The sequence below is a fragment of the Chenopodium quinoa genome, unplaced genomic scaffold, assembly GCF_001683475.1.
Source record: "Chenopodium quinoa cultivar QQ74 unplaced genomic scaffold, ASM168347v1, whole genome shotgun sequence".
Classification (NCBI taxonomy): Eukaryota; Viridiplantae; Streptophyta; class Magnoliopsida; order Caryophyllales; family Amaranthaceae; genus Chenopodium; species Chenopodium quinoa.
The window spans coordinates 18,977,010-19,002,944 of record NW_018742204.1 but is presented as its reverse complement, the minus strand read 5'-3'; the positions used below and the strand labels follow the sequence as shown (position 1 = coordinate 19,002,944).

The following is a 25,935-nucleotide window of genomic DNA, read 5'->3' as shown; positions in this document are numbered from 1 at the left end:
AGTAACTTTCAAGCAAAATTATATTTCATGACAGTACAAAATTAATGATACGTTCTATGGAGTAATTTTTAGCTCCAATGATCAAGCTACTCCCTAATTACAACATTAGAGTTGCTCTAGGGACTTGCTTATAATTTTCAAAAGTCTCTAATTATTACTCCACAGAACGTATGATTAATTTTGTACTGTCATGTACTATAATTTTGCTTGAAAGTTACTCCAACAATAATGTATAACACAACAGTATACCACGAAATGTCATGTATTTATAAAGTAAGACTAGGGGTGGGACTTTTCAAACCTAACCGTGAAACCGCCCGTTACCGAATCGAACCATCACGGACCGATTCATTTATAAACCGATAAATTTAAATTGAAAACCGAACTGAACCGTTCAATATCAAACCGAAACCGAATCGAACCGCTCAATGTCAACCCGTTACGGACCGTAAACCGATAACAAACCAAACTGCTCAAATCCGAACCGAAACGAAACCGAACCGAATGGTTTATAAACCCGTTAATGACCCGAACCGTTTATAAACCGAAACCGTTTAAACCGTAAAAAAAACCGTTTAAACCGAACCATTTGTAACCCGCTAACCGTTTAAACCGACCCGTTTATGAACCGAAACCGTTTAAACCGCAGGAAAAACTGTATAAACCGAACCGTTATAATCCGCTAACCGTCTAAACTGAACTGCCATAACCCGTTAAACCGTTAAAATCGAACTGTTTTCGAATCGCAACCTGTTTAAACTGATCCGATTACAAATTGCTTAATTCAAATTGAATTATTTACAACCTGAATGGTTAAATAGTAAATACAATTAATGTTAATAAATGTAGATCTAATCAAACGGCTTAGGTTTATACAAAGGTTTATATCACCTAGATCTAGTCCAACGGCATTATTAATATCGTTTTAGATTACTTATTTATTTTAATTAATATCAAATGTAACATACTAGTATTATTATATATTTATATATATACTTTAATTTAACAAAGGTAACAATAAATATAAATTTTAAAATAAATGCAATAAACATTACTAAATGTAGATCTAATTAAACAACTTAGGTTTATACAACGGTTTATATCAATTAGCTCTTGTAATCGTCTGGTTACATCTGAGCTTAGTGTAGAATTTGATATGGTAACTGAACATATGTAGTCTAGGCGTCTAGCACATTATCATCTTTCTCTTCCTCAGAATCATTGTACTTTAATCTCTCTTCAATGCTCATGTTTCGGGTTGAATCAAATTCTCAAAAGTACAATTACAAATCTCCTAGACTATCAATACTATGGAGTTACAATTTCCAATCAGTCAATCACAATTCACATTTATACCACACCATTCAATTTAAAATTTGACCAAGTTACAATATCATTCGATTGTTAACAACTTAATAATTTGAAAATTCGAAAGACCCATTTGCCTAAGAAGAAATTAGACCAATTCACAATAAAATCCAATATTATCATGACCAAGTTTTAACCAAACCTCAAATAAGCCCAATTTCAATCAATCCCAAATACAGGAAGAAAACAAACAATTAAAACATTATTCCATAATATACGAATTAAACCATTCTTTAGCCACAATTATTTCATAACACTACCACAAATCCAGCAGATAAATAGCATTAAAATTAGAGTAATATCAACAAGCAATTAAAAAAAGTCACCATTTTCATTGATTAAAATTCACAATACATATACCAATACATAATGAAACTACTATCACTACTACCCAGATTAGATTTCAGATTTATCAACTGAAACATCATCAAACTACTATTACCATTATCACAAAACACTAACCCTAGAAATTCAAATTCAATCAAAACCCCCAATTAATCCCTCTCACCAGTCCTTCGGGCAAGCTGAATACCCTTAAGCATAATAGTAACCCTCTTAGCGTGAATCGCACTAAGGTTAGTATCCTCAAACAGACCAACCAAGTACGCCTCAGCAGCCTCCTGAAGAGCGGCAACAACAAAGCTCTGGAAACGAAGATCAGTCTTGAAATCCTGAGCAATTTCTCTGACAAGCCTTTGGAATGGAAGCTTCCTGATGAGAAGCTCAGTGCTCTTCACTCCGTGATCTCACAAAGCGCAATGGTTCCAGGTCTGAAACGGTGAGGCTTCTTCACTCCACCGGTGGCTGGGGCTGACTTACGGGCTGCCTTGGTGGCGAGTTGCTTCCTTGGGGCCTTTCCACCGGTGGATTTTCTTGTGGTTTGCTTGGTTCGTGCCATTGTTGATGTTAAGAGAGAAAGTGAAGGTTTTAGAGAGAGAAAGTTTGGGGTTGCAGAAAATGATAGATGATAAGATGAAGGGTGGAGTGAGAATGTGAGTGATTTGGGAGGGAGAAAGAGAGCGGTTATTTATAGGGAGGTGGTTTTGAAAATCGAGGTTTTGAGGGAAAGGATGTGGAGCGTTGATTTGGGGGTATAATCGACGGTTTTAGTTAGATTTGGAGTTGGGCACACGGATTACGGATTTGGGGGATAGTTATTGGCGGTAAAGTGGTTTAAAAGGAAATTCAAAGGATTTGGTTTGGCGGGAAGTAGAATTGGAAGGAGGGGAGGTGAAATTTTAGAGAGAGAAGTGTAATTGTGCAAGTAAAACGGCTGATAAGAGTAATAGCTCATAATGGGTTTGTAAGTTATAAATTGTAACACCTTGAAAATCGTGCACGCATTGCGTGTGCTTTAGAACTTGTAAATTATAAATTGTAAGAAATGCAAATGTTTCAAAATTGAAATTAATTCAATACGACATAGAAAATGACTTAATGTATATCAATATCTGACATCTCTATACGTATACATATCTGTGAGTCTGTGACTGTATATGTAATAAACTAATAACTTAATAAAATAATAAGTAATAATACTAATAACTAATAAAGTAATGAAATCTAAGTCTAACCATTGTTTCTCATGGGTATTCAATCTAACCGTTGTATATTTGACTATTTGTACATTAATATTGAATAATGATTTCATCACCACTTTAGTGATTTCGTGATTTCGTCCATTTAACTTATCAAGTTGTTTGAGTTAGTAATCTAAATAAAGTAACAAACTAAATAACGAATCCATTTAATCTCGTGTAACTTATAATCTATAACAAATGCAATGTTTGGAAATGGAAATTGATTCAATACGATATTGTTAATGTATATGTAATTATGTATTAATTATTTAATTATTATGTATATCATATCGTACAAATGTACGGTTGGTATCATTATCATACTATCATTGCCTCATTGAATCATTGGTATGTACGTATAATCGATAAACATATCTGATTATTAAAACTTAAAAGTTTAAAACACTTGTTGGTCGATCTGATTGAGTACTTGTACTTCCTTAATTATCGATTTATCGTATTCTAAGTATCAACTCATTAAATCATGGTCATGACGCGATCTTTAAAACAATCATGAATTCATGACCCAAACCGCTTATAAACCGAACCGGCATGATCCGAACCGTTCATTAACCGAACCGACATTGGACTGTGTAAACCCTCCCCTAAACCGGCCCATTTCAAACCGAACCAGCATGATCCGTACCGTTTATAAACCGAACCAACATTGACCCGGGTAAACTTGCCCCTAAACCGACCCGTTTCAAACCGAACCGGCATGATCCAAACCGTTTGTAAACCGAATCGACATCAACCCGGGTAAACCCACCCCCTAAACCGACCCGTTTCAAACTGAACCGGCATGAACCGAATTGTTTATAAACCGACCCGCTTATGACCCAAACCGAATTTAAACCGTAAAGAAATAAACCGAAACCGAACCGACCCGTGACTAACCCAAACCGAATTGAACCGACCCGTCAGCTAAATCAAACCGTTTCAACCCGAACCGCTCCAAACCGAAACCGACTTGCACCTAGGTCAAACCGAACCGCCAAACCGAAGTCCCACCCCTAAGTAAGACACATTTAGTGAAATATACATGTGAACCTATATTTGACATGCCCTTATACAATGGACAAACATTTAAAAATCGGATGCATTATTCTTACCCATATATAAAAGTTACCCTAAATTCAACAATAGTTATCCTACATTCAACAAAAGTTATCCTAAATTCAATAAAAGTTTTTGTATACAATGTCTAGGCTTGACCCATGCTTAGAGTCATCCAAATCAAAGTTGATTAGACCGTAAATCCATAATGTCACATGCTGACAGTTTCCCCGATGTCCTGGAGCAGTAGTGGGAATCGAACCCACATCGTAAGCTTGGAAGTCTAGGGGTTATAGTCGACGTTGATTATGAGGCAACCTCCTTATGCAATGTGTCTTACTTCGTGATGTAGGTTAGTGTCATTGCGTATTGTTTCCTCTACTTATTTTTTCGTTACGCATATGAGGAAGATTGGCCAGGATCGAACCTCAGGATTCAAGCACCGCTTGGGCGATCTGCGCTCGTCTCATATAAGCCGAGTTGTCAACCCATGTCACGCAGGCACGACACTAGGCCGCATACCACCTCACCGGATGACCCTCACCGGTCACAGCAAAATGAGTGACAACAAACATGGTCCGATCCATAAGTTGGTGTCAGTGTGTCACCATTTTTCCCACGTAACTCCAGTACCTTTGAAATTGCCGGGAATTCAACGGCTTCCTTAAACCCTAAACCCCAAATGCCCTCTTCCTTCTCTCTCTTCCTCTTTCTCTCTCCTCCGCCACCATTTCTCCTCCTTCTTTCCGCCATTGATAACCTTCAAGCTCATCAATTTCCATGCTTTATCGTCTCCATCAATGTAGCAGCCTCCGCCGCCTTCTTCCTCGCCGCCTCGTTAAACCTTTTTCCACTTCCGCCGCCATAATTTCCGACGAACTTCCCCCCAAAACCCTAACCCAAACCCCCAATAACACAGTCTCTGAAATCCTCTACAATTTACGACGTTTCGGCCTCCATCAATTTGTGTCTGGTGGTTATTTTCATGGCGTTTTAGGTTCTAAGTTGGATTCTGATACTGTTGATCAGATTATTGATAGATTGAGGATCGAAAACCCGGATTCGGCTATTGGGTTTTATTCCCTTTTGAAGATTGATTATGGGTTTCGCCATTCGATCAAATGTATGTTTATTGTGGCTCATATTCTTGCTGAAATGCGGCAAATTTGGCATTTGCAGGATCTTGTTAAGAAGATTATAGAAGATGAAGGTCAGTTGTTTTAATCCAATGAGTAATTGTTTTGGAGCTTTATTTTGTTTGATCAATGAATTTATGTTGGAGAAGTAATATGATTTATGATTGATGATTTTACAGCTTTTAGCAATTGAATAGCTTATTTTCTTATTGGGATTGAATTTCATGTTGGAACATTGACAGTTTCCTGTTTTTGTGTCGGTATCACGAATTCTCGAGAATTTAAGCATTTGCTTTGCAATTCTATACTTGTCTATATATAGCTCACATTAATCAGCTTTAAATAAATCCGAATCGTAGTTTGCTCCTATCTGTGTATCTAAAAGTAGAATCAATCTTCTGTAAGCCTTGAGCTACTGCCAGGAAAAAGGTAAATTACAAAGCGCGAGTTATTACTTGTTTTTTAGCTTTAGATTAAATAACCTTTTTGCATTTGGTTCTCACCAAACTGAATTTAAAGCCGATCATGATCACTTTCAACAACCGGTGTGGAGTTGCAACTTGCATGAGCATTACAGTTAATTTTGTCACTGTTGGGAGATTTTTGAATGACCATCTATTTAAGTTAAATATTCTGAACTCTTAATGAAAATCTACAAGCGAAGAACGGTTGTTCATTTGTCTTAGGTTGCTCTGAATATAGGAGCTATGACATAAGTAGGATTATAAGATACACCACCATGGAAATGACGCTCAAAATATGTCACAGTACTCATAGAACTGACCTCTTTGACACCCTCCTTGTAGCCATGTGATATATCTTCTTGCGTAAGGATTAGATAGACTTCCTGTATATATGTTATCTAAATTTCTTGCATTGAATATCTTCTTTAACGTTCGAAAAAGTATTCATGGACTCCTTCCTCAAACAGTCATTCTTCAGAAATCGATTGAACATGAACCTTTAAGAAACTTCTGTTTTTAAAGTTGTAATAATCTATCCACTAACAATGTTTTATTTTACCATTTAAGCCAACTATCACTACATTTTGCTGGTGGCATCTATCACCCTACTGGAAAAAGCAATCACGGTATTCCTATGATCGAAAAGGGTTACCGCTGGGTTGCAATTTTGAATTACTAATAATATAATCATCAATTCCCTATTACATTCCTTAGGAAGCAGTCATTCTACTGAACTCCGTTGGTTGAATTCTTAGAGATAAGATTGCTTGCATTAAATTTTCCAGACCTTCCAATCTTCCATTAGTAACATCGATATTTGGTTACTATTTACTGATGTAGACGCTTATCAGCTTATAGTGTTTATTGTTGTTATTTTCTGCTTAGAGAAGTGGATTATGAATCTTACTATACTGTTTATGGGTTATTTCTGGTGTGATTAGGGTCAGGTTCTGCGCCTTTTCTCTGTGATCTTCTTGATAACAGCTTTAGTGACTGGAATTTGACTTGTCTTGTCTGGGACATGGTGGCCTTTTGTTATTCAAGATGTGATATGGTCCATGACTCCCTTGTTGTTTTAGCAAAGATGAAGATTATGGATTTGCTACCATCAATATACACCTATAATAGCTTGTTGCAAAACATGAAATACACTGATATAATATGGAATGTATATGATGAAATAAAATCCAGAGATATACAAAGCAGATATACGAATCCCATTTTTATAGATGGCCTTTGCAGGCAATCACTGCTTCACGAAGCAGTAAAATTTTGGCTGGAGACTGAACGAAAGGATAGTGGACCGTGCATTGTTTCATTCAATGCCCTTATGTCAGGTTTTTGCAGAATGGGCCTTGTTCATATTGCAAAGTCATTCTTTTGCATGATGCTAAAGTATGGGATTCTCCCTGATACATACAGCTACAATATCCTTATTGACGGATTATGTATGGAAGGATCTATAGAAGAAGCTTTGATGTTTATAGATAATATGGAGAAGAACGGTGTTGATCCTGATATTGTAACTTATAATACTGTTCTCAAAGGGTTTCATCGACTTGGCTTGGTAAGTGAGGCTGAGCAGATCATTCGGAATATGATGGTCAAGGGTTTGAAGCCAGATAATTTTACATATAAAGTATTGGTATGTGGATATTGCCAGGGTGGCAACTTGGATGAAGCACGTAGACTGCTACATAAGATGGTTGCTCAGGGTATTCCACCAAGCATTATCCCCTATAGTATTGTGCTTGATGGTCTATGTAAGACGGCGCAATTTGACAAGGCAATTAAATTGCTTGAGGAGATGGAAGGCCTAGGGCTAAAACCCGATCTAGTTGTTTACTCTATTCTTATACAAGGCCTTTGCAAGATAGGGGAAGTAGATAGAGCTATACAACTCTGCGGTGAGATGCAATCGAGAAGAATCTTTCCAAATTTTGTCTCCCATGGAACAATTCTCTCGAACCTATGTGAGAAGGGGTTGATGCCAGAGGCAATAGTGTACTTTGAGACCCTAACAAGATGTGATTTATCTTTCAATGTTGTTTTGTATAATATAATGATTGATGGATTTGTGAAATTTGGTAATATTGGAGATGCTGTACAGTTATATACACAACTGTTGGAAAAGGGTATTGATCCAACAATAATCACATTTAATTCTTTGATTCATGGTTTTTGTAGAAGTGGAAGACTAGTGGAGGCCAGAACATGGTTTGAGGCAATTAAAGTACATGGACTTGTACCAAATTCTACAACCTACACCACTCTAATGGATGGTTACTGTAAAAATGAAGATATAAGTGCCATGCTTGAGCTGCTTCGGGAGATGATGGCAGAAAATGTAAACCCAAATCATGTCACATACACTGTTCTGATTAAAGGTCTCTGCAACCAAAGGAGGTGGCAGGAATCTTTTCAAGTACTAGAAACTATGTACAACAAGGGTCTAAAACCAGATCAAGTAACTTATAATACCATTATCCAATGTCTTTGCAAAGCTAAGGACTTGAGTACAGCTTTATGGCTACATGATGAGATGATAAGGGAGAATCTTCAGCCTAGTTCTGTCACTTATAATATTCTCTTGAATGGCCTCTGCTTATATGGTGGTTTAAAGGCTGCAGACAATTTAATGTGTTTTCTTCAACATCAGCAGATTAGTTTGTCAAAGGTTGCTTACATGACGTTGATAAAAGCGCATTGTGTTAAGGGAGATACATCTGCCGCAATAGTAATTTTTCATTGCATGCTGCAACATGGTTATCAAGTCTCCATCAAAGATTATAGTGCTATTATAAATAGGTTGTGCAAAAGGGGGTTCTTAACTGAAGCAAAGCTTTTTCTCTGCATTATGTTATATGAGGGACTTTCACCTGATAAGATTCTCTATGGTGTGTTGGATGAGACCTTTCTATAATATGATCTATGAGAAGCAAAGTTTTTTTTGCTCCTTTATCTCAGAATGTTGAGAACTTGAGATGGTGTTGCAATGAGTTTGCATGTCAGGTATGCAGAACTTGCATTTTTTGTTCCTGTTTTTATTTCTAATTTTGGTACATATAGCTTACACTTTGCTTAATGCAACCACTGGCATGATCTTTAAAAATATTTTCTCTCTCAAGTATAGATGGCTATGTGATATCTTTTACAAGTTGGCTTTTGCATTTGATGTGGAAACTTATATGCTATGTAACCTTTCATTTATTCATTGGTTCGAATGCTGATTTGCAAACTACATATATGCTCTATTTATAATTTAGAGGAAAAATAAAATAAAATTCTGTTTGCCTCAGTGGCAATGGAAAGCGAATAGTTTAAGTGCTCTATAAACTAAGAGCATTAATATACTTAGTGTTTCTAGATTTTTTTTCATGCTTTCTTTGTAAGGTGTTATTTAACCTTTTAATTATTCGTTTTTTCTAAGAATAATTCTTGTCAATATATCTCATCACTGTTTTTTATTTTTAGCTTGTACCAACACTTGTATCTTGAAAGTTCTTTTTATGTTATGCACTTCTATACTTTTTCGGGGATGTGGAGAAGCTGTACCATGACATTGACATTGTCATGAGACGCACCTTGCGAAATTACAAAGTAACAATCATTAAAAAAAAATTTTATCGCTTGATTTGCTCAATTCTGCTGCTATAGAAAACTTAAGTCATAAAAAATATCATGGCTTTTCTTAATATTTTTCCCCTTCTTTTCCCTAGTTAAGTATATGGAGGAAATCTTACCTTTTCTTAACGTTGATTTTCTTAACTGTCTTGATATGTTTATTTATTTATTCAGTTTTATTAAGCTGAATCTTTAGTGAAATTACTGGTTAGGCATTTTTATTTTGGGTTGCAAGGAGAATCCGTGGGTGTCAGAGTTCGAAAACAGCTTGTTCTTGTTTGGAATCTATATTTTCTAGCATTTAATTACTACACACATTGTAATACTAAGTTTCACTTCCGTTAGCAATTAAAAGTTTTGATAAAACAAAGAATTGCTTGGTTCAATTGCAGATGTGGCAGTTAGCTCCTTAAGGGGCCAAGCTACTGATGTAAAAAGATGCTCACTAGAGCATTACTCTATAAGTTCGCACCATGGGTCTGATTTAAAATATTATTACTCCCTAAAGAATCTGTAATGCAATCTTCCATAACTATATAGAATTTGACCCAGTCAAATGCTAATGGGGACTCTGAATGATAAGTGCCTTGAGAATTCTGGATTTGTATCTTATCTAGTTGGGTAAAATTAGATTATAATTCTTGATTATTATTAAGGCACTTTGAAGAGCATAATTGGCAGATTTCATGAAGGCAGAGGATTATCTTGGACGTCTTTCTGAAATTAGAAGTTTTGATATATGTCAAACAGATACAACCAATGTTAATATCAACCCACTATGAAATTTTAACTGTTACACAGCCTTGTCCTAGCCTTTGTGTATCATGCATTTGGTGGATGAAGCCTGAAATTCCTGGACAACGAACGCATATCATATTCCTGGTCAATCAGGATATAGCATATTAGTTTTGTGTATTGTCTACAAAACGGATGTTATCATACAGGCTAGGATTTGTTGCCAATGTGGGGTGGGGATCAAGCAAACATTCTGTATATCCTGAGGATAGCAATAAGTGGCACTGTATTTAACAGTCTAAGTGTCTAACCCCATCAACATCATCTTAAGTGCTTTGAGTGCGTTGATATCTTATAGAAATGGCCTTGATTCATATATAAATTATGTATGCTACTTTTCAGCATATGTATCATCAAGCCTAATCTTGTGAGCTTGTGAAATATAGGAGCCGATCTAATTGTTTGTCTGGTCATCATGCAGGAGAACTTATGCTTGCAAGACTGATGTGTTGAAGATATGAATATGTATATGGCTGCCATGACAAGAGAAAATCATTAAAGTAGCTGTTGTTGAAACTATACTTCTGGTTTTACTTGGACAATGTCCTGCAGAGAGAGACTACTATCAATAGCTGGACCTGTACAGTGGTAACTGCATATGTAGAAATTGTGGAATGTGTTTTTATGGTTAGCAAGCTGATATTGGCTATAGTTACAACAACTATGGATGTTCAGTATGAGGCCATTGCGCTGGAATTCTTGGGTTTTCAAGATGTACCTTGGCTATCTTCTAAAATTAGGTAATGAAGTAATTCTAATCATACTTAGATATTGGATTGTCATGTACTTTGTCACCGTCAGTCACTAACTGTTTGACTTTGTTAGTCATGTTGCAAAGCCATCATTTTAGGATCCTAATAATCGGTAATTGATGGAATCTGATATCTAACCAGTGAACAATTGCATGAGCTACTATATAAAGATTCTACGGTGACTTCTAAATGTAGAATGATTGCACCAGTCCTGTTATTTGCTTCGGCGTTGTCAGGGTTCATGCATAAGATTACATTAAGGGGTCCTGGTATTTATACTACCATTTTAGGATGTTTCATAAATATTGCAACATTTTCTTTTTTGCGCATGCTTTCTTTCTATCTCTCTTTTCATTACATGGGTCTATGTCTTTATTTCTCTCTATCTCTCTCCCCATCTTAAAATCCATGCCTACCTCCCTTGTTGCAATATTAGGGGAACGGAGTAAGAATATAAATAGAGATTATTAATCTGGGTTCTGGCGTGATGTTTGGTTGGACATGAATGGTGTTCTACACAAACCAAATGTGGAGTGTTCTAGATTTTTTTTACTCACATTAGTTTACACTTAATTTTATCTGCTTTCTTCTCACACCCATCTATCCTAAGAGAAATTGCCTGGCCTGGCAGGCTTTGTATCTTATTACATTCTTTGTTTCTTTCCTGAATGAACAGAGTGTCCCAATTGTGGTAACAATGTAAAATATTTTTATTCAAAATTTGATCTTATCCCATGTCAAATATGCAAATTCAAGTTCTGAATAACTTAATGGGTTTCCTCAGGAGTAAAATATTGTACTTCTTTTGAGTTGGATGTTTCATTTGCGGAACAATACAGAAGGCCACCTGTAATTACGAGCCTCATGTTACTTCTGCAATCAAGCTCAATGAACTGTGCTCTGATCCAAATTTTCAGAAAGAGTTGATCTGCAGGTTAGTGTGCTCTTTCTAAGACGAGCGTTGTTGTCCATGTCTTGGCTCTTGATAAATGAGTTGGCTCTAGCATGTATGACTGATATGTTCTCTTATTTGACTTCCCCTTAACTTTCATTCAAAGCATGTCCATAGTGGCCTAGGCAAACCTTGAAAAATGTTAACGCGACCCTGATATTCAAATTGGCGTCACAATAAATATGCTAAATTTTCCTACTGCTTTGAGGAGCCTATATATGAACTTCAATAGTAGTGTAGCTATGCTCTATGGAGCTTGAATATGTATGTTTCAATTGCATCACGTAGCTTGTTTACTTCAATTTGTTAGATGGTGTGTCTGGTAAGTGAAGTTTCATATGATTAAATTGCTTAAGGGAATGACTAATCAAATTCAAACTAATATAATCATAGTAAGCTCTCTATTGTTGTATGTATTCTCAACCCCAAGAAAAATTTATTATGGGAGGAGAAAGGTAAGATGGACTTGTTTAGTAATTGACTTTTAGTGATCATCCCGATAGGATATTTCCTTATATCTTAACAAAAAAATCAATTGGTTAGTGTCTCTTCAATTGGTTCATAAGTTGGTTTTTCATCCTAAAATGAAAAATATAGCTAATCTGTGAGCCTGTAAGGTCCGGGTGGGGTGTCAGACTGTCAGGTAGTTTGGCTTTGAGTGATATTAGAAATTGTACTAAAGGTGCCTCTTTTTTATGAAATCATATACGAATGAATGGGAATCCAAGTTAATGAAGAAACTTGTTTTTGATGCATGATTGTGTAAATTTCAGGTAGTAACTTCTCAGCGGAACAAGCTGTGCCACAAGAACTGAAGTCAAGAGATAGGTAAATATACTGTTATAGGATCTTTATTTTTTTAATGTCTATTTCTGATTTTTGTCTAGGCTTCTAATAATTTCAGATTAACTTTCCATAGATAAAAACGTCCAATTTTAGTCGAGCTTATTGGCTATCATTACGTGTATAGGTTCATAGGATTCACACGCTATATAAAATTTGAAGATTATGGATACACTTCTGTTTTTTTTCCTAACTGCACCTTTGTTGGTGAGAAGTGGAGTAAATTGTGGGGGATATTAAAAATTTCCATGTGATTACAAAGGGGAGAGAAAGTGGGGTTTCAATAGATTAAATGTTGATAAAACTGCCAAAAATAAATGACTATAAACAATAAGTGTTGATGTGTGACAGCATACAAAAGTCCAAAAGTGTGAAAACGTTCCAAAATTGGAAAAGCTGCTATTATTATGCAATGACCAAAAAAGGGAGTATGAAGCATTACATTCAATATATTATATATCTTGCAACAATCCGCAAGTATTAGTGTACATACTGGTCTAAACAAAAATGAAACTCTCATTTGAAGATTAATTGTGGAATAAATTCTTAAAGTTACTCTTCGTTACAACAGTATTCATCTTAGCTGCTTTTATACCAGGTCAATAGGGTTGTCAAACGTCAGTTATCTGCATGTCATTAATAAAACAATAATTTTTAGCATGCCTGAAAACCTCATCATCACACACGTGAAAAATCATAAAAATAAAGTTTCACAAAGATAATCCTGTGTGCTTACATCAACTCTGCAACAGCCTCAAAGGCTTTTTTTTTTATTCTTCTTAATACTACCTTGATCCTTATTATAATTAGGGGCCGTTTAGTTGGGGGTATTCAAGAAAGGGAAAGGGAATCAACTACCTTAAATCCCTTTGATGATGTTTGTTACACACAATCAATCATTCCCTTTACCCCTCTTATTACCCCATTTTCCTCTACTTTGATTCCCCCACCCCCCCTAGGGAATCACTCTTTCCCCCAAATCCCTCTTCACCCAACTGCCATGACCACCTTGTAACTACCTTTCACCAACATTGAAAACACTACCCAACAATCAGAACCACCGCCCAGAACCCTAGCCGCCATCACCATTGTTTAACCGCCACCAGATGCACCGCCCAACAACCATAGCCGCCGCCTTAGCTGCCATTACCATTATTTAACCGCCGCCAGAACCACTGCCCAACCGTTGACACCACCACCATCAACCGACCCAACTTCACCGGCAGGCCTCTCAAATCGCCCTAAACCCACCGGAAAAAACCCACCCTCCTTAACAACCACCCCACCGAAACCACCCTAAATCCACCCTCCCCGAAAACAATTGCACCAAATCGACCTAAACCCACCCGAAAACCCATCCATGTGAACCACCTCACCCAATTCGACACAACCACCACCCATATCTCCAAAACCTCCAAATTCACCACAAAACCACCCAAAAAAAACCCTATATTTCTCCATAAACACCCCAAGTTACCCACAAACATCTAAAAATAATCCTTAACACCCTATAAACAACCAAACAACTAGATCTAGCTAATAAATAAATTTTTTAAAAAAAATTGAGAGAGAAGAGGACATTAATGGCGATAGAGGGGAGGGAACCAGTGGCGGCAAGGGCAGGCGATAGGGGAGACGGTGGAAGGTCGTGAGGAGGGCGGTGGCTAACGTGGTGGTGGTGGTGGTTGGTGAAGGGTAGATTTAAGGGGTAGTGGTGGTTGTAGAAGGAGGAGAGTAGTGGTGGTTGCAAATGTGATTCCCTTTGTTTATGTAAAACAAACAACAATACAAAAATGAAGGATTAGCTTTCCTTTCTCTTCCTTTTCCTTTGTTGATTCCATTCCATTTAATGTGTGCGAACCAAACGGCCCCTAAATTATAAAGGCTTATGACTGCTTGTACTTCAGTTTTGAGAGGCTTATAACTGATGACTGTTTAATTATCTTACTGTAGCAGCCTCTTTTTTAAGGTTTTGGTACTCCAAGCTGGTTCAATTCTCTCACCAGCTCATCAAGGCCAACTGCTGAACTTCCACCTGTTCTCACCGCTTCTAATGCCTTCTCCCTCATTGCCCTAGCCCCTGCCTTCTGTGGTATTTGTTGACCAATTGACTCATATATGATTTGACCCAACGAATCCGAATTAGGCACCATGTGTTCGCCTTGACATAGCTGAATTGCCAACCCTGCATAGTCTACTAACTGCTTGGCATTTTGGAATTGGTCGGCTTCCATTGGCCAAGCTAAGATCATCACTCCTGCTATTACACTCTCTAGTACTGAGTTCCACCCACAGTGACTCATGAACCCACCTACTGCTTTATGGTTCAGTATCTCCACTTGTGGTGCCCAACCTCTTAGCACCATACCCCGATTAGACACCCGCTCCTCAAACCCATCTGGGACCTTTTGACTTGAGGCAGACTTGACCACCCATATGAACCGGGTCTTGCTTTGCTCTAAACCTAAAGCCAGAGCTCTGATTTGAGGTTCTGTCAGCAGCTTTTGACTTCCAAAACATACATACAGCACACTATCACTAGGGCATGTATCAAGCCAGTTGAGTACATCATATCTGGTATTAAAACCCGGGTTAACCCTCTTGGATAAGCCTATTAAGCTTAACGGGCCAACGCTGTATACACGGTCATGACCCAGTTCCTTTTTTATGTGGTTTATATACTCCCCTTCTAAGTCGTAGAAAGAATTGAAAACATTTCCCCAGCTCTTGGAATTTGCATGCAGGCCTGCCTTAACAATCTCCCAATCGGGATCATCCTCCCTGAACTTTCTAAATATAGATGGTAACTGGTCCAGAGTAAAAGAAGGCGACGAGGGTAGATCTGAAAATTCAAAATTATTTGAAATATTTTGTTTTCCCAAGTCCTGCCATAGATGGGTAAGTATACAGGTCAAAAATGCAGAGGATGTAAAAAATGCAATTCTAGGTATGTTTAGCTGTGTTGCCCAATCTTGGGTGCACCCGAGGAAGAAATCAGAGATTATAGCCTGAGGGGGCGATGGGTGGGACCGGAACCACTGAATGACCTCTCCTTTTAGCTTGCTAAGTGCAGCAGTGACGGGCGCATTACCAGAATTGCCGATGTCCTTTATATTCTCTACCCCTAGAGGAAGTTTAGGGTGAGGAGGAAAGGGTAAGACTAAGGGATCGATGGAAGTTGGGTAGGTTGAGAGTAGTGGGGTTAAGGCAGGGAGATTTTTTGGGGTGATCAAGACTGTAATTTTAAGTCCTCTGAGAGCTAATTGATGGGTCAGGTCTAGCAGGGCAGGCATGTGGCCTTGAGCTGGGTATGGAAAGACTAAGATATGGGTGGCGGAAGCGGCGGTAACAGTGTCGGTCATTTTTTTTGGTTGTATATTACTATATGAGTAGAGGTTGAAGGAAATTAACTACAGGTTTATTGGGAAAGGTTTTGGATTCTACGTCCTTGGGATGATATGATAGATGGGCTCCCCCTCCCCTCTCTCTCCCTTTCTTGATTTTGTATTTTACAGTGACTTACAGATGGTATGCTGTATGTTTTCCCTCACACAGCTGTATTGGCAAGCTTGTATACTCTACCAAAATCCTAGCGCTGGCAAACTGATCAGTCTCCATTGCCCAAGCTAAAACCATAAAGCCAGCCGTAATGCTCTCTTGCAATGAGTTCCATCTTTGTGACAACAAACCCCCCTACAGCTTTGTGATTCAGTATTTCCACTTGTGTAGCCAACCCTCTAATTATCGAACCCTGGTCCAAGATGGCGAGATGCACTCCTCAAAACCATTTAGAATGTTGTGGCTGGCTGCTGAGTTTACTACCCATACGAAGTGATTTATTCTGCTTTCAAACCTAGTGGTAGAGCCTTAATTTGGGGTTCATTTGGCATATTTGGACTCCCAAAAAATACATACAAAACGCTCTAATCTTGACATTTGTCAAGCCAATTGAATACAATACAATTATCTCTTTACCCCTTAGTGCTGCATATATTATACCTATTTAAATGTCTCTTCAATTGGATACTATATGTATATAATAGAGATGGTAAGGTAAACCTACTGTAGATGTATGGAAAATGCTCATTTGGTAGATCCAAGTCTCTGGTCTTTTTAAATTGAATCATACATCATAAAAAGACAATGCGGTGTTTTTTATATAATATTTTCTTAATTTTTTTTTTTAAATTCCTAGTAAAGAGGAGTAAGCTTATTCTATTGTTTTTTTTGGTCATGTATTAAATTAACAACTCGAAGCTTATTAATCAATTGAATTTTGATACGTAGTATATATTTTTAAATGTAGTCATTATGTTCACATGGGAAGCCATGTGCCTCGCTACCATGTTGAGTAAACTTTATGTCAATTGTACAAATGGAGTAAGATCGCATAATAGAATCCAGTATCCGCTCAGGCTTTCAATGTTTAGTATTGCTATATTGAATTGCAGGTTCTATTGCATTTAATAATACTTTTGAAGCATCTATAATATTACATCACATAAGTGAATGTGTAAGAATTCCCGACTTAACATGTTTAAGAAATGTTTACTTCCTCAGGGGTCCGACATAAGACTTCCTTCCATACGATATACAAGCATGAAAGGTGCTGTTATAGAGTTATGGGTACTGCCAACAGAACATTGAACGCAAATCAAAGATTTCATTTCTTCAGGTGATTCAGCTTGTTTACAAGGTAGATTCCTCTCTGAGATTTTCTACAACCTCTTATGATAAAAGCTATGAGCCTAATAGCCCATGAGTCCATGACAATTGTGAGCTCTTAAATTCTGATTTGTGTCGAGGCTTTTAACAGTTTCAGATTAATTTTCCATAGATAAAATATCCAATCACAGTCGAGCTTATTTGCTGTTATTATGTGCATAGGAATATAGGATGTACAGGCTATACAGAATTTCAAGATTTATAGAACTTACTCTTCTGTTTTTCCCCTAATTGCACCTATTGGCTTAAAGTCTAAGAAATGGAGTAAGTATTGGGGATATTATTAATTCTCATGTGATTACATAGGAGAGAGAGTGGGGTTTTAATATACTTTCCTCCATTCTTTTTAATCTCTAATTATTAATGATGAAAAATTATATGATGTTGATATTATTAAAATATATAGTGAGATGATTCTAACAAAATTCCACGACGATGTTTTATTATAGCTATAAGCCTATAAATCATAAAAGTTAGTAAAAGTTTAGTTTGTGAATAGTGTTAGAAGTCAAAGCGTGTTCACTAAAAAAATAACGAATATTATTAAATGTCTTTAAATCATCCAAAAAAAAAAAGTCTATAAAGAATAAAAACTTGGTGTGCGAACGCATACCAAAAGTGCGAAAAGGTATCAAGATTGAAAATGGTGCAATTATCATGCAGTGGCCAAAAGAGGCACTATGAACTGTAAGCAACAAATTGACATTCACTATAGTATATACTTCTTGAACACATACAAGAGTTTGTGTACAAAATGGGCTGAACAAAATTAAAACTCTCATTTGCAGAGTAAATTATGAGAGGAACAAATTTTGGAAGTAATTCTTCATTATTATAGTATTTGCTTTTGCTGCTTTTATGTAAGGTCATTATAAGGATTGACAATCCTCAGCTATCTGCATGTCATTAATAAAACAATATATTTTAGCACGCCTGAAAACCTCAGCATACACACCTGAATAGATTTACAAATTATATATTAATTTCACAAAGATGGTCTTGTTTGCTTACATCAACTCTGCAACAGCCGCAAAGGCATTTTTTTTCTTTTAGAAACTTGGATTCTATAATAAATTATAAAGGCTGTTGACTGCTTATACTTCAGCTTTGAGGGCTCATAACTGATGATAGTGTAATTATTCTTAATAAACTATTAAGGCTTATGACTGCTAATACTTGAGCTTACAGAGGCTTATAAGTCATAACTGATGATAGTGTAATTATTCTTACAGAAACTGCCTCATTTTCAAGTCTTTGGTACTCCAAGCTGGTTCAATTCTTTCACTAGCTCATCAAGGCCTACTGCTGAACTTCCGCCATCTTTAATCGCCTCTAATGTCTTCTCCCTCATTGCCCTAGCCCTTGCCTTCTGTGGTATATCTTGACTAATCGACTCATATATGATTCCAGCCAATGAATTGGAGTCAGGCACCGTGTGTTCACCTTCACATACTCGAATTGCCAACCCTGCATACTCAACTAATTGCCTGGCATTCTGGAACTGGTCAGCTTCCATTGGCCAAGCTAAAATCATTACTCCTGCTATTACACTCTCTAGTAATGAGTTCCACCCACAGTGACTCATGAACCCACCTGCTGCTTTATGGTTTAGTATCTCTGGTTGTGGAGCCCATCCTCTTAGAACCATACCTCGATCAGAGACCCACTCCTCAAACCCATCTGGGACCTGTTGACTTGAGACGGACTTGACCACCCATATAAACCGGGTCTTGCTTTGCTCTAAACCTAAAGCCAGAGCTCTGATTTGAGGTTCAGTTAACAGCTTCTGACTTCCAAAACAGACATACAACACACTATTATCAGGGCATGTATCAAGCCAGTTGAGCACGTCATATCTAGTATCTACACCCGGGCTAACCCTCTTGGATAAGCCTATTAAGCCTAACGGGCCGACACTGTATACTCGGCCATGACCCAGTTCTCTCTTTATGTGATCTAGATACTCCCCTTCTAAGGCGTAAAAGGAATTGTAAACATATCCCCAGCTGTTGGAATTTGCACACATGCCTTCTCTAACAATCTCCCAGTCAGGATCACCCTTCTTGAACTTCCTAAATATAGAAGGTAACTGATCATGAGTAAAGGAAGGCGACGAGGGCAGATCTGGAAATTCAAAATTGTTTGAATTATTCAGCTTGTCTGATTGCTGCCATAGATGGGTAAATATACAGGTCAAAAATGCAGATACTGAAAAGAATGCAATTCTAGGTATGTTGAGCTGTGTTGCCCAATGTTGGGTGCACCCAAGGAAGAAATCAGAAATTATAGCTTGAGGGGGAGAAGGGTGGGACCGGAACCACTGGATAACTTCCCCTTCTAGCTTGCTAAGTGCAGCAGTAACGGGCGCATTACCGGAATTTCCGATATCCTTTAGATTTTCTACCCCTAGAGGAACTTTAGGGTGAGGAGGTAAAGGTAAGACTAAGGTTTCAATGGAAGTTGGGTGGGTTGAGAGGAGTGGGGATAAGGCAGGGAGGTTTTTTGGGGTGATCAAGACTGTAATTTTAAGTCCCCTGAGAGCTAATTGATGGGTGAGGTCTAGCAGGGCAGGCATGTGGCCTTGAGCTGGGTATGGAAAGACTAAAATATGGGTGGCGGAAGCGGCAGTGGTAGCGGTGGTAGCAGTGTCGGCCATGTTTTTTGCAGCGTTGTATATGACTATGAGTAGAGGTCGATTAAGAAAATTCAACTACAGGTTTATTGGGAAGGTGTTTGCCTTTGTGGATGATGTGATTTACATGGACCCTTGTTGATTTTTTGAAACACCGTACTACACTTTATTCATTTTCTTGGGTTATCATTTCTCCTTTATCTGAAAAGAAAATGACAGTAGTCCAATACCATGGTGGAGCTTGTGGACATGTTCGTGGGCTCCCGCCTTGTTCTGTTTTCTACAGCCTTTTTTTTATTTTCCTTTTCTATTTAGGGTGTATATACAGTTGTGTTCGGAAAAACATACTCTTACTGACACAATCAAACTTTGTTCACATGTTGATACACAAACATAAAATTAGTAAAAATTTGACCTTATTTATATATATATATACCTATTATTTTAAATGTTTTTAAATACTAGCTTCATTTCGTTATTTGGAAAGCTTTTATAATATTTAATTTATTTCTCTCAACTAGTGGGCCCAACATAAATCATATTTTATTAATTTTATATTTTCTCCTTAAATTCTCTACACTATTTTTGTTTTTTTACAATTTTTTATTCTTCCACATACCTCACTACCTCTATATTTTATAACTTTATCTAATTTCTCATAAAATTCTGCGCATAGAGAAATGAAGTATTTAAACTATTCCCTCCGTTTTGAAATACTTAATTCATTTCTCAAGAGAAAGTAATACCCTTCGTTTTTAATTATCTACTTCATTTCTCCATGCGCGGAGTTTTAGGAGAAAGTAATAAAATATGGGGTTAATGATCATATAAATGAAAGATAGGGCCAAAAGTAGCGGTGAACAACGCGATGGGGTAACAAAATGTAGGGTTGGCAATCCCTGACCACACCTGATAACTCAACCTGAACCCGATCCGAAGTTACTGAGAGAAATCCAAACTCGACTTGACCCGAATAACCCGATTAAACCCAAATTTGATATTTCATAATAATGTTAAGTTTTACACTGTTTTTGATGGTTTCTAAATATAACCCGAAATCGATTCGAAATCTAACCCGAATCTAACCTGTTGACCTGAATTATCATCCCTAACAAAATGCAGCAAAGCAAGCAGTAATGATGGCGGCCTTCTTGATTTCATTCGTATTTTGATCGATAAAGCGTACGCTCACAGAATACTTGAGGGCTGGAGTGAAGAGGCATAAATGCACCTTGATAGACAGATTTCTCAGATAAACAAAGATTTTCTATCCATTTTTGGCAGATCGGGGGTGATCTCTGTGGTACCCATTTGAATTTTCCTATGTTTTAATCATTTAATGTGCTTTAATTGTCAACATTTTTATTCCGTCTTGTAAAAAATTTGTGAAAAGTTGCTTTTTGAATACTATCCATCGTGATTATAATTGAAACCTTGATGACATTATTTTACATTGGTGAGAATTTGTGGTTTAACTTTGAATTTTTTTTTAAAGTTTTTTTTTACTAAGACTAAGTAAATATAGGTAGATCATCATTTTGATGACAATTAGACACATTTTGAATTTATATTATTCATATATACTAATTTTGATTATAATTTTGTACTGACGGTTTCTGAGTCCAAGCAAAACCAGTTACAACAATTAACAAGGGGGGAAATTGGGTATGTATTATGGAAAAGTTAAAGGGAGATGAGGATGAAGAGGAGAGTTAGTTATTTAACGGATATTTTTAATAAAAACTTTCATTAATGCTATTTATGTAAAAGTAAAATAAAAACAAAGGCAAGGATAATCTTTTTTACAAAAAAAAAAAAAAAAAAAAAAAAAATACCATTGATATTTAAAAGCAAAATCTAATCTAATATATATATAAATAAAGTAGACATTTTTCGGGAGCATTTGGCGTGCCACATAAGCAAAGGTATATTTTCGATCAATTAAAAATTAGATTTCTATTTTATTTTAGAATTAAAAAATTCACTTGCCACCTAAATAAAAGTGACGAATGAAATTTAAGAATTTTGCTACGTAAATAAAAATAACGATTAGTAATTTATCATGATTTAATTTAATTAAAAAACTAAAAATTACCTTTTAAAAATTATCATTAGATACAAGATTTAATCTTGATAGTGTTTATGATAAGAAATAAAAACTATTCCTTTATTATAATTAAATTAAAATTGTGATGCCTATCACTATAAATTGACGCATCCTATAACACCAATAAAATTTCGTGATTGGGGACTATTCTTGCACCTTTCCGTTAAGGGAACCGCAAAGGAATATGTGCATACAAGCAAAAGATGTCGCTACCGACAATGCTTTGCATTGGTTTTATGGCAGCCAGGGTAGGATCAAAGGTATCTTTAGTCTCGATCTCACGGACAACAAGCAGTATGAAACGTCGATTCACGAGGTTTATGGATTACCAATAAAATAAATATATTGATTTATTTTATAAGACTATAAAGATTAATTTTATATAAATTTATTTTTGCTAACAATGCTTTGATTAGATGGAAGAGATATGGGTGTGAACGAAGTTGGTGATTCTATCAAAATAAAAGATAAATAGTATACATGTTTATAATATTTTTATTTCGTTAAAAAACAACGAATAATGATTTAGGATTTAAATTATTTAGAAAATAAGAAAATTATCTTTTCACATTAAATATTTAATCCATGTAACCAATAAAATATCATAAAGATATCATATTTCAATTTATTCATATTTTTAAACCTAATTGTCATATAATGAACAACCACAAATAAAATACAAAACAAAAATAAATAAATAAAGTCGCATTATAAATTACATTAGAAAAAAATATATACTTTTGTAATAGGCAATAACAATTTAATTAAATTATTATGTTTTTTTTTGCGTGTGAAATTATTAAATAGTAAAATAAATTAAATAATTATTAAAAAAAACTTAAAATCTATACGAAAATATCTTTTCTTGAGATGATTTATATATGAAATAGCCCGTGGTTGGGTTTTTAAAATGATAATCAAAAGGTTAGATTATTGACTTTTTGTTAAGAGTTAATTAAGTAAGTCAAGGTGTGAATGTCCACACTCCAATTTCTTTATTGCATTTAATGTAGTAGCCAGCCCTAATTGTCACCCTCTAAGGTTATAGCCCACAATGTAATAGTAATTCTTTCTACTATAAATAACCATGCAATTTCACTTGTATGATGTACACAAAAAAATATTAAAGTAGGCATTTTTCGAGAGCATTCGACGCGCCACATAAGAAAAGATATTATTTTGACCAATGGAATTTTAGATTAATAATTTATTTTAGAATTAAAAAATTCACTCGCCACCTAAGAAAAAGTGACGATTAAGATTTAAGAATTTTGCCACATAGATAAAAACAACTGTTAAAATTAAAAAAAAAAAATTATCTTATGATATTAGGAATTTTATTCAAATATCCGATGAATGATCTTCATATAAAAAAATCTTAAATTAATTAAAAATATTTACTAGAACCGTGCATCTCACGGGCTTATATCTAGTATAAGGATATTATCGGGAGTTTTCCTAAATTACATACAAGTACACACTTATATTTGATGTAAATAAATTATTGGACTTGATAAAATAAAAAAATTGATGTTCATAAATTTCAAGTTTTTAGTGCAATATTTTGGCTCAACTCTTTCACTAACTTATTGACATCAGATGATGAGCTGCCACCAAGTTTCACGGCCTCTAATGCCTTCTGTCTCATCACCTTAGCATTCTCCTTCTGCGGTATATTCTCGTTGATCGATTCGCTAATGATCCGAGCCAATTCATCCGACTCAGGCACCGTGTGTACTCCCTCACATACGCGAACAGCCAACTCTGCATACTCTACAAACTGCTTGGCATTGTGGAACTGATCAGCTTCCATCGGCCAGGCTAAAACCATCACTCCTGCTATTATGCTCTCAAGTAACGAGTTCCATCCACAATGACTCATGAACAAGCTCACTGCCTTGTGGTTTAATATCTCAACTTGTGGTGCCCATCCCTTAATCACTAAACCTTGTTCTTTGACTCGCTCCTCGAACCCTTCTGGGACCAACTGGCTACCTTCTGCCTTGATCACCCACACGAAGCGTGTCTTGCTTTGTTCTAACCCTAATGCAAGAGCCTCCATTTGGGGATTCGATAGTGATTTCTGACTCCCAAAACAGACGTACAAAACACTCTCATCAGGGCATCTATTAAGCCACTTGAGCACACCATAACCAGCATCAGAATCCGGGTTAACCCTCTTTGGTCCACTTATTGACCTTAATGGACCTACACTGAATACTCGGTCATGACCCAAATCTTTTTTTTCACTTGATCTATATACTCCCCTTCTAAGGAATAGAAAGAATTGCAAACATAACACTAACTTTTAGGATTTGTAAGTAAACTTTCTTTGAAAATCCTCCAATCAGAGTCATCCTCCCTATAGTTTCTAAATAAAGTAGGTTGTTGCTCCTTATGTAAGGAAGGGGATCTAGGAATGTCTTGCATTTGTATAATGTCTGGAGTACGAAACTTGGCCATGTTTGTCATTAGCCGTTGAAAAAAACAAGTAAAGAATGCTCCTGAGGTGAAGAAAGCAATTGTCGGTATGTTGAGTTTTTCTGCCCAATGTTGGGTGTACCCAAAGAAAAAGTCGTATATAATTGCTTGAGGAGGAGAAGGGTGGGATTGAAACCATTGTATAACTTCATCTTCTAGTTTGCTTAAAGCTGCAAGAATAGGAGCAACTCCGTCAACTCATATATCTTTTATATTTTCAGCACCTAAAGGGAGTTTGGTGTGAGTAGGGAGGGGTAAGACTAATGTATGAATATAATTTGGGTGAGTTGAGCAAAGTGGGTTTATGATAGGTAGGTTTTTAGGAGTGACTAAAATGGTGATACTTAGCCCTTTGAGTGCTAGTTGATGAATAAAGTCTAGGAAAGGAAGCACGTGGCCTTGTGCTGGGAATGGAAAGGCTAGTACGTGAATATTGTTCGTGGCGGGGGGGGGGGTGGTGGTGGTGGTGGTGGTGGCAGCGATGGGGAAAGAGGGAGCTGACATGGTGTTTGGTGGTGGTTGTGTATGGACGTAAATGAATGGTAAATTGGGTGACTAAAACAAGTGAATGTATGGTTTACTTATAACACAAATGGTGTCCTTAAATTGTCAAACCATTCTGTTGTACTTGAATAAATATTGATTTCTTGCACGTTTGTAGAACACAAATAATATACGATATGTGATGGTCCCTATTTTACATTACTAGCATCTTGAATTTTGGCAACCTTGTGTTTAAATGTTTCGTCTTTTAAAGATTACACCGTTTGTTTTTTTATGATTTCCAACTAGTCTTAATGCATAAATATCTTTAATTATGTACTACATTAATAAAATTTGTTATTATAAGTATACATGGAACTATAGAAGCGAATCTAGCAATATTTCACATGACTATTTTTTTTTTACCAATAAATTACGGATTAGTGGTTAATGGTGATCAATTTTTCTAAAAGTTGATTCTAAAAATTTAATTGGAACAATCTCAGAAGAATGGAGATTGTATTGTACATTGAGTTGTTATGGAGTTTGTTAGAGCAACTCCAATGACAAGCTAATTTTGACAATTAACTTGTCATGCCACATAAGCTTTTAAGCTAATTATCATTTTAGCTACTTTTTGCTCCAATGGCTAGCTATTAGCTTAGTATTAGTTGTTGGATAGAAAATACATGGAAAGAGCTTAATTGATGTCATGAGCATTTTTATTTTGCCAAGTTTGATTCCCAAGCCAAAAGCCAAGCTAATTGAGTTTTCTAGCCCCAATGGTCAAGCTAGTAGCTAGAGAATTAATGAAATTGCAAGCAAGTCTCTAGCTACAACCATTGAAATTGCTCTTATGACTCATGCATGAGTAATAAAGGGTCAGGCTCCACACTTTGTTAAATGTAATTACTATAGATAGAATGTATTAATCATC

At 36.3% G+C, this 25,935-nt stretch overlaps 5 protein-coding genes across 5 annotated transcripts; 1 reads left to right on the top strand and 4 right to left on the bottom strand.

The window, feature by feature from the left end:
- Positions 1-1,862: 1,862 nt before the first annotated feature.
- LOC110683113 (histone H3.3-like) lies at positions 1,863-2,266 on the bottom strand. The gene is made up of 2 exons (XM_021859484.1): positions 2,188-2,266; positions 1,863-2,104 (listed from the first exon to the last, which is right to left on the bottom strand). The coding sequence occupies exons 1-2, from the start codon at positions 2,264-2,266 to the stop codon at positions 1,863-1,865; spliced, it is 321 nt and encodes a 106-aa protein (XP_021715176.1).
- Positions 2,267-4,562: 2,296 nt separating this feature from the next.
- LOC110721269 (putative pentatricopeptide repeat-containing protein At1g13630) lies at positions 4,563-17,502 on the top strand. Its single transcript, XM_021900413.1, has 6 exons — positions 4,563-5,214; positions 6,546-8,616; positions 10,445-10,763; positions 11,560-11,709; positions 12,501-12,555; positions 17,131-17,502. The coding sequence occupies exons 1-2, from the start codon at positions 4,785-4,787 to the stop codon at positions 8,525-8,527; spliced, it is 2,412 nt and encodes an 803-aa protein (XP_021756105.1). The 5' UTR covers positions 4,563-4,784; the 3' UTR covers positions 8,528-8,616; positions 10,445-10,763; positions 11,560-11,709; positions 12,501-12,555; positions 17,131-17,502.
- On the bottom strand, positions 12,686-16,527 carry LOC110721289 (UDP-glycosyltransferase 89A2-like). Its single transcript, XM_021900430.1, has one exon. It carries the CDS (start codon positions 15,930-15,932, stop codon positions 14,535-14,537), a length of 1,398 nt encoding a protein of 465 aa, XP_021756122.1. The 5' UTR covers positions 15,933-16,527; the 3' UTR covers positions 12,686-14,534.
- Positions 17,503-18,173: 671 nt separating the features above from the next.
- LOC110721278 (UDP-glycosyltransferase 89A2-like) lies at positions 18,174-20,356 on the bottom strand. Its single transcript, XM_021900421.1, has one exon. It carries the CDS (start codon positions 19,949-19,951, stop codon positions 18,542-18,544), a length of 1,410 nt encoding a protein of 469 aa, XP_021756113.1. The 5' UTR covers positions 19,952-20,356; the 3' UTR covers positions 18,174-18,541.
- Positions 20,357-23,387: 3,031 nt separating this feature from the next.
- LOC110683029 (UDP-glycosyltransferase 89A2-like) lies at positions 23,388-24,342 on the bottom strand (the record flags this gene model as incomplete). The annotated part of the gene is made up of 1 exon (XM_021859400.1): positions 23,388-24,342. A coding segment is annotated over one exon (765 nt), but the record flags the coding sequence as incomplete, so codon positions are not given.
- Positions 24,343-25,935: the final 1,593 nt, after the last annotated feature.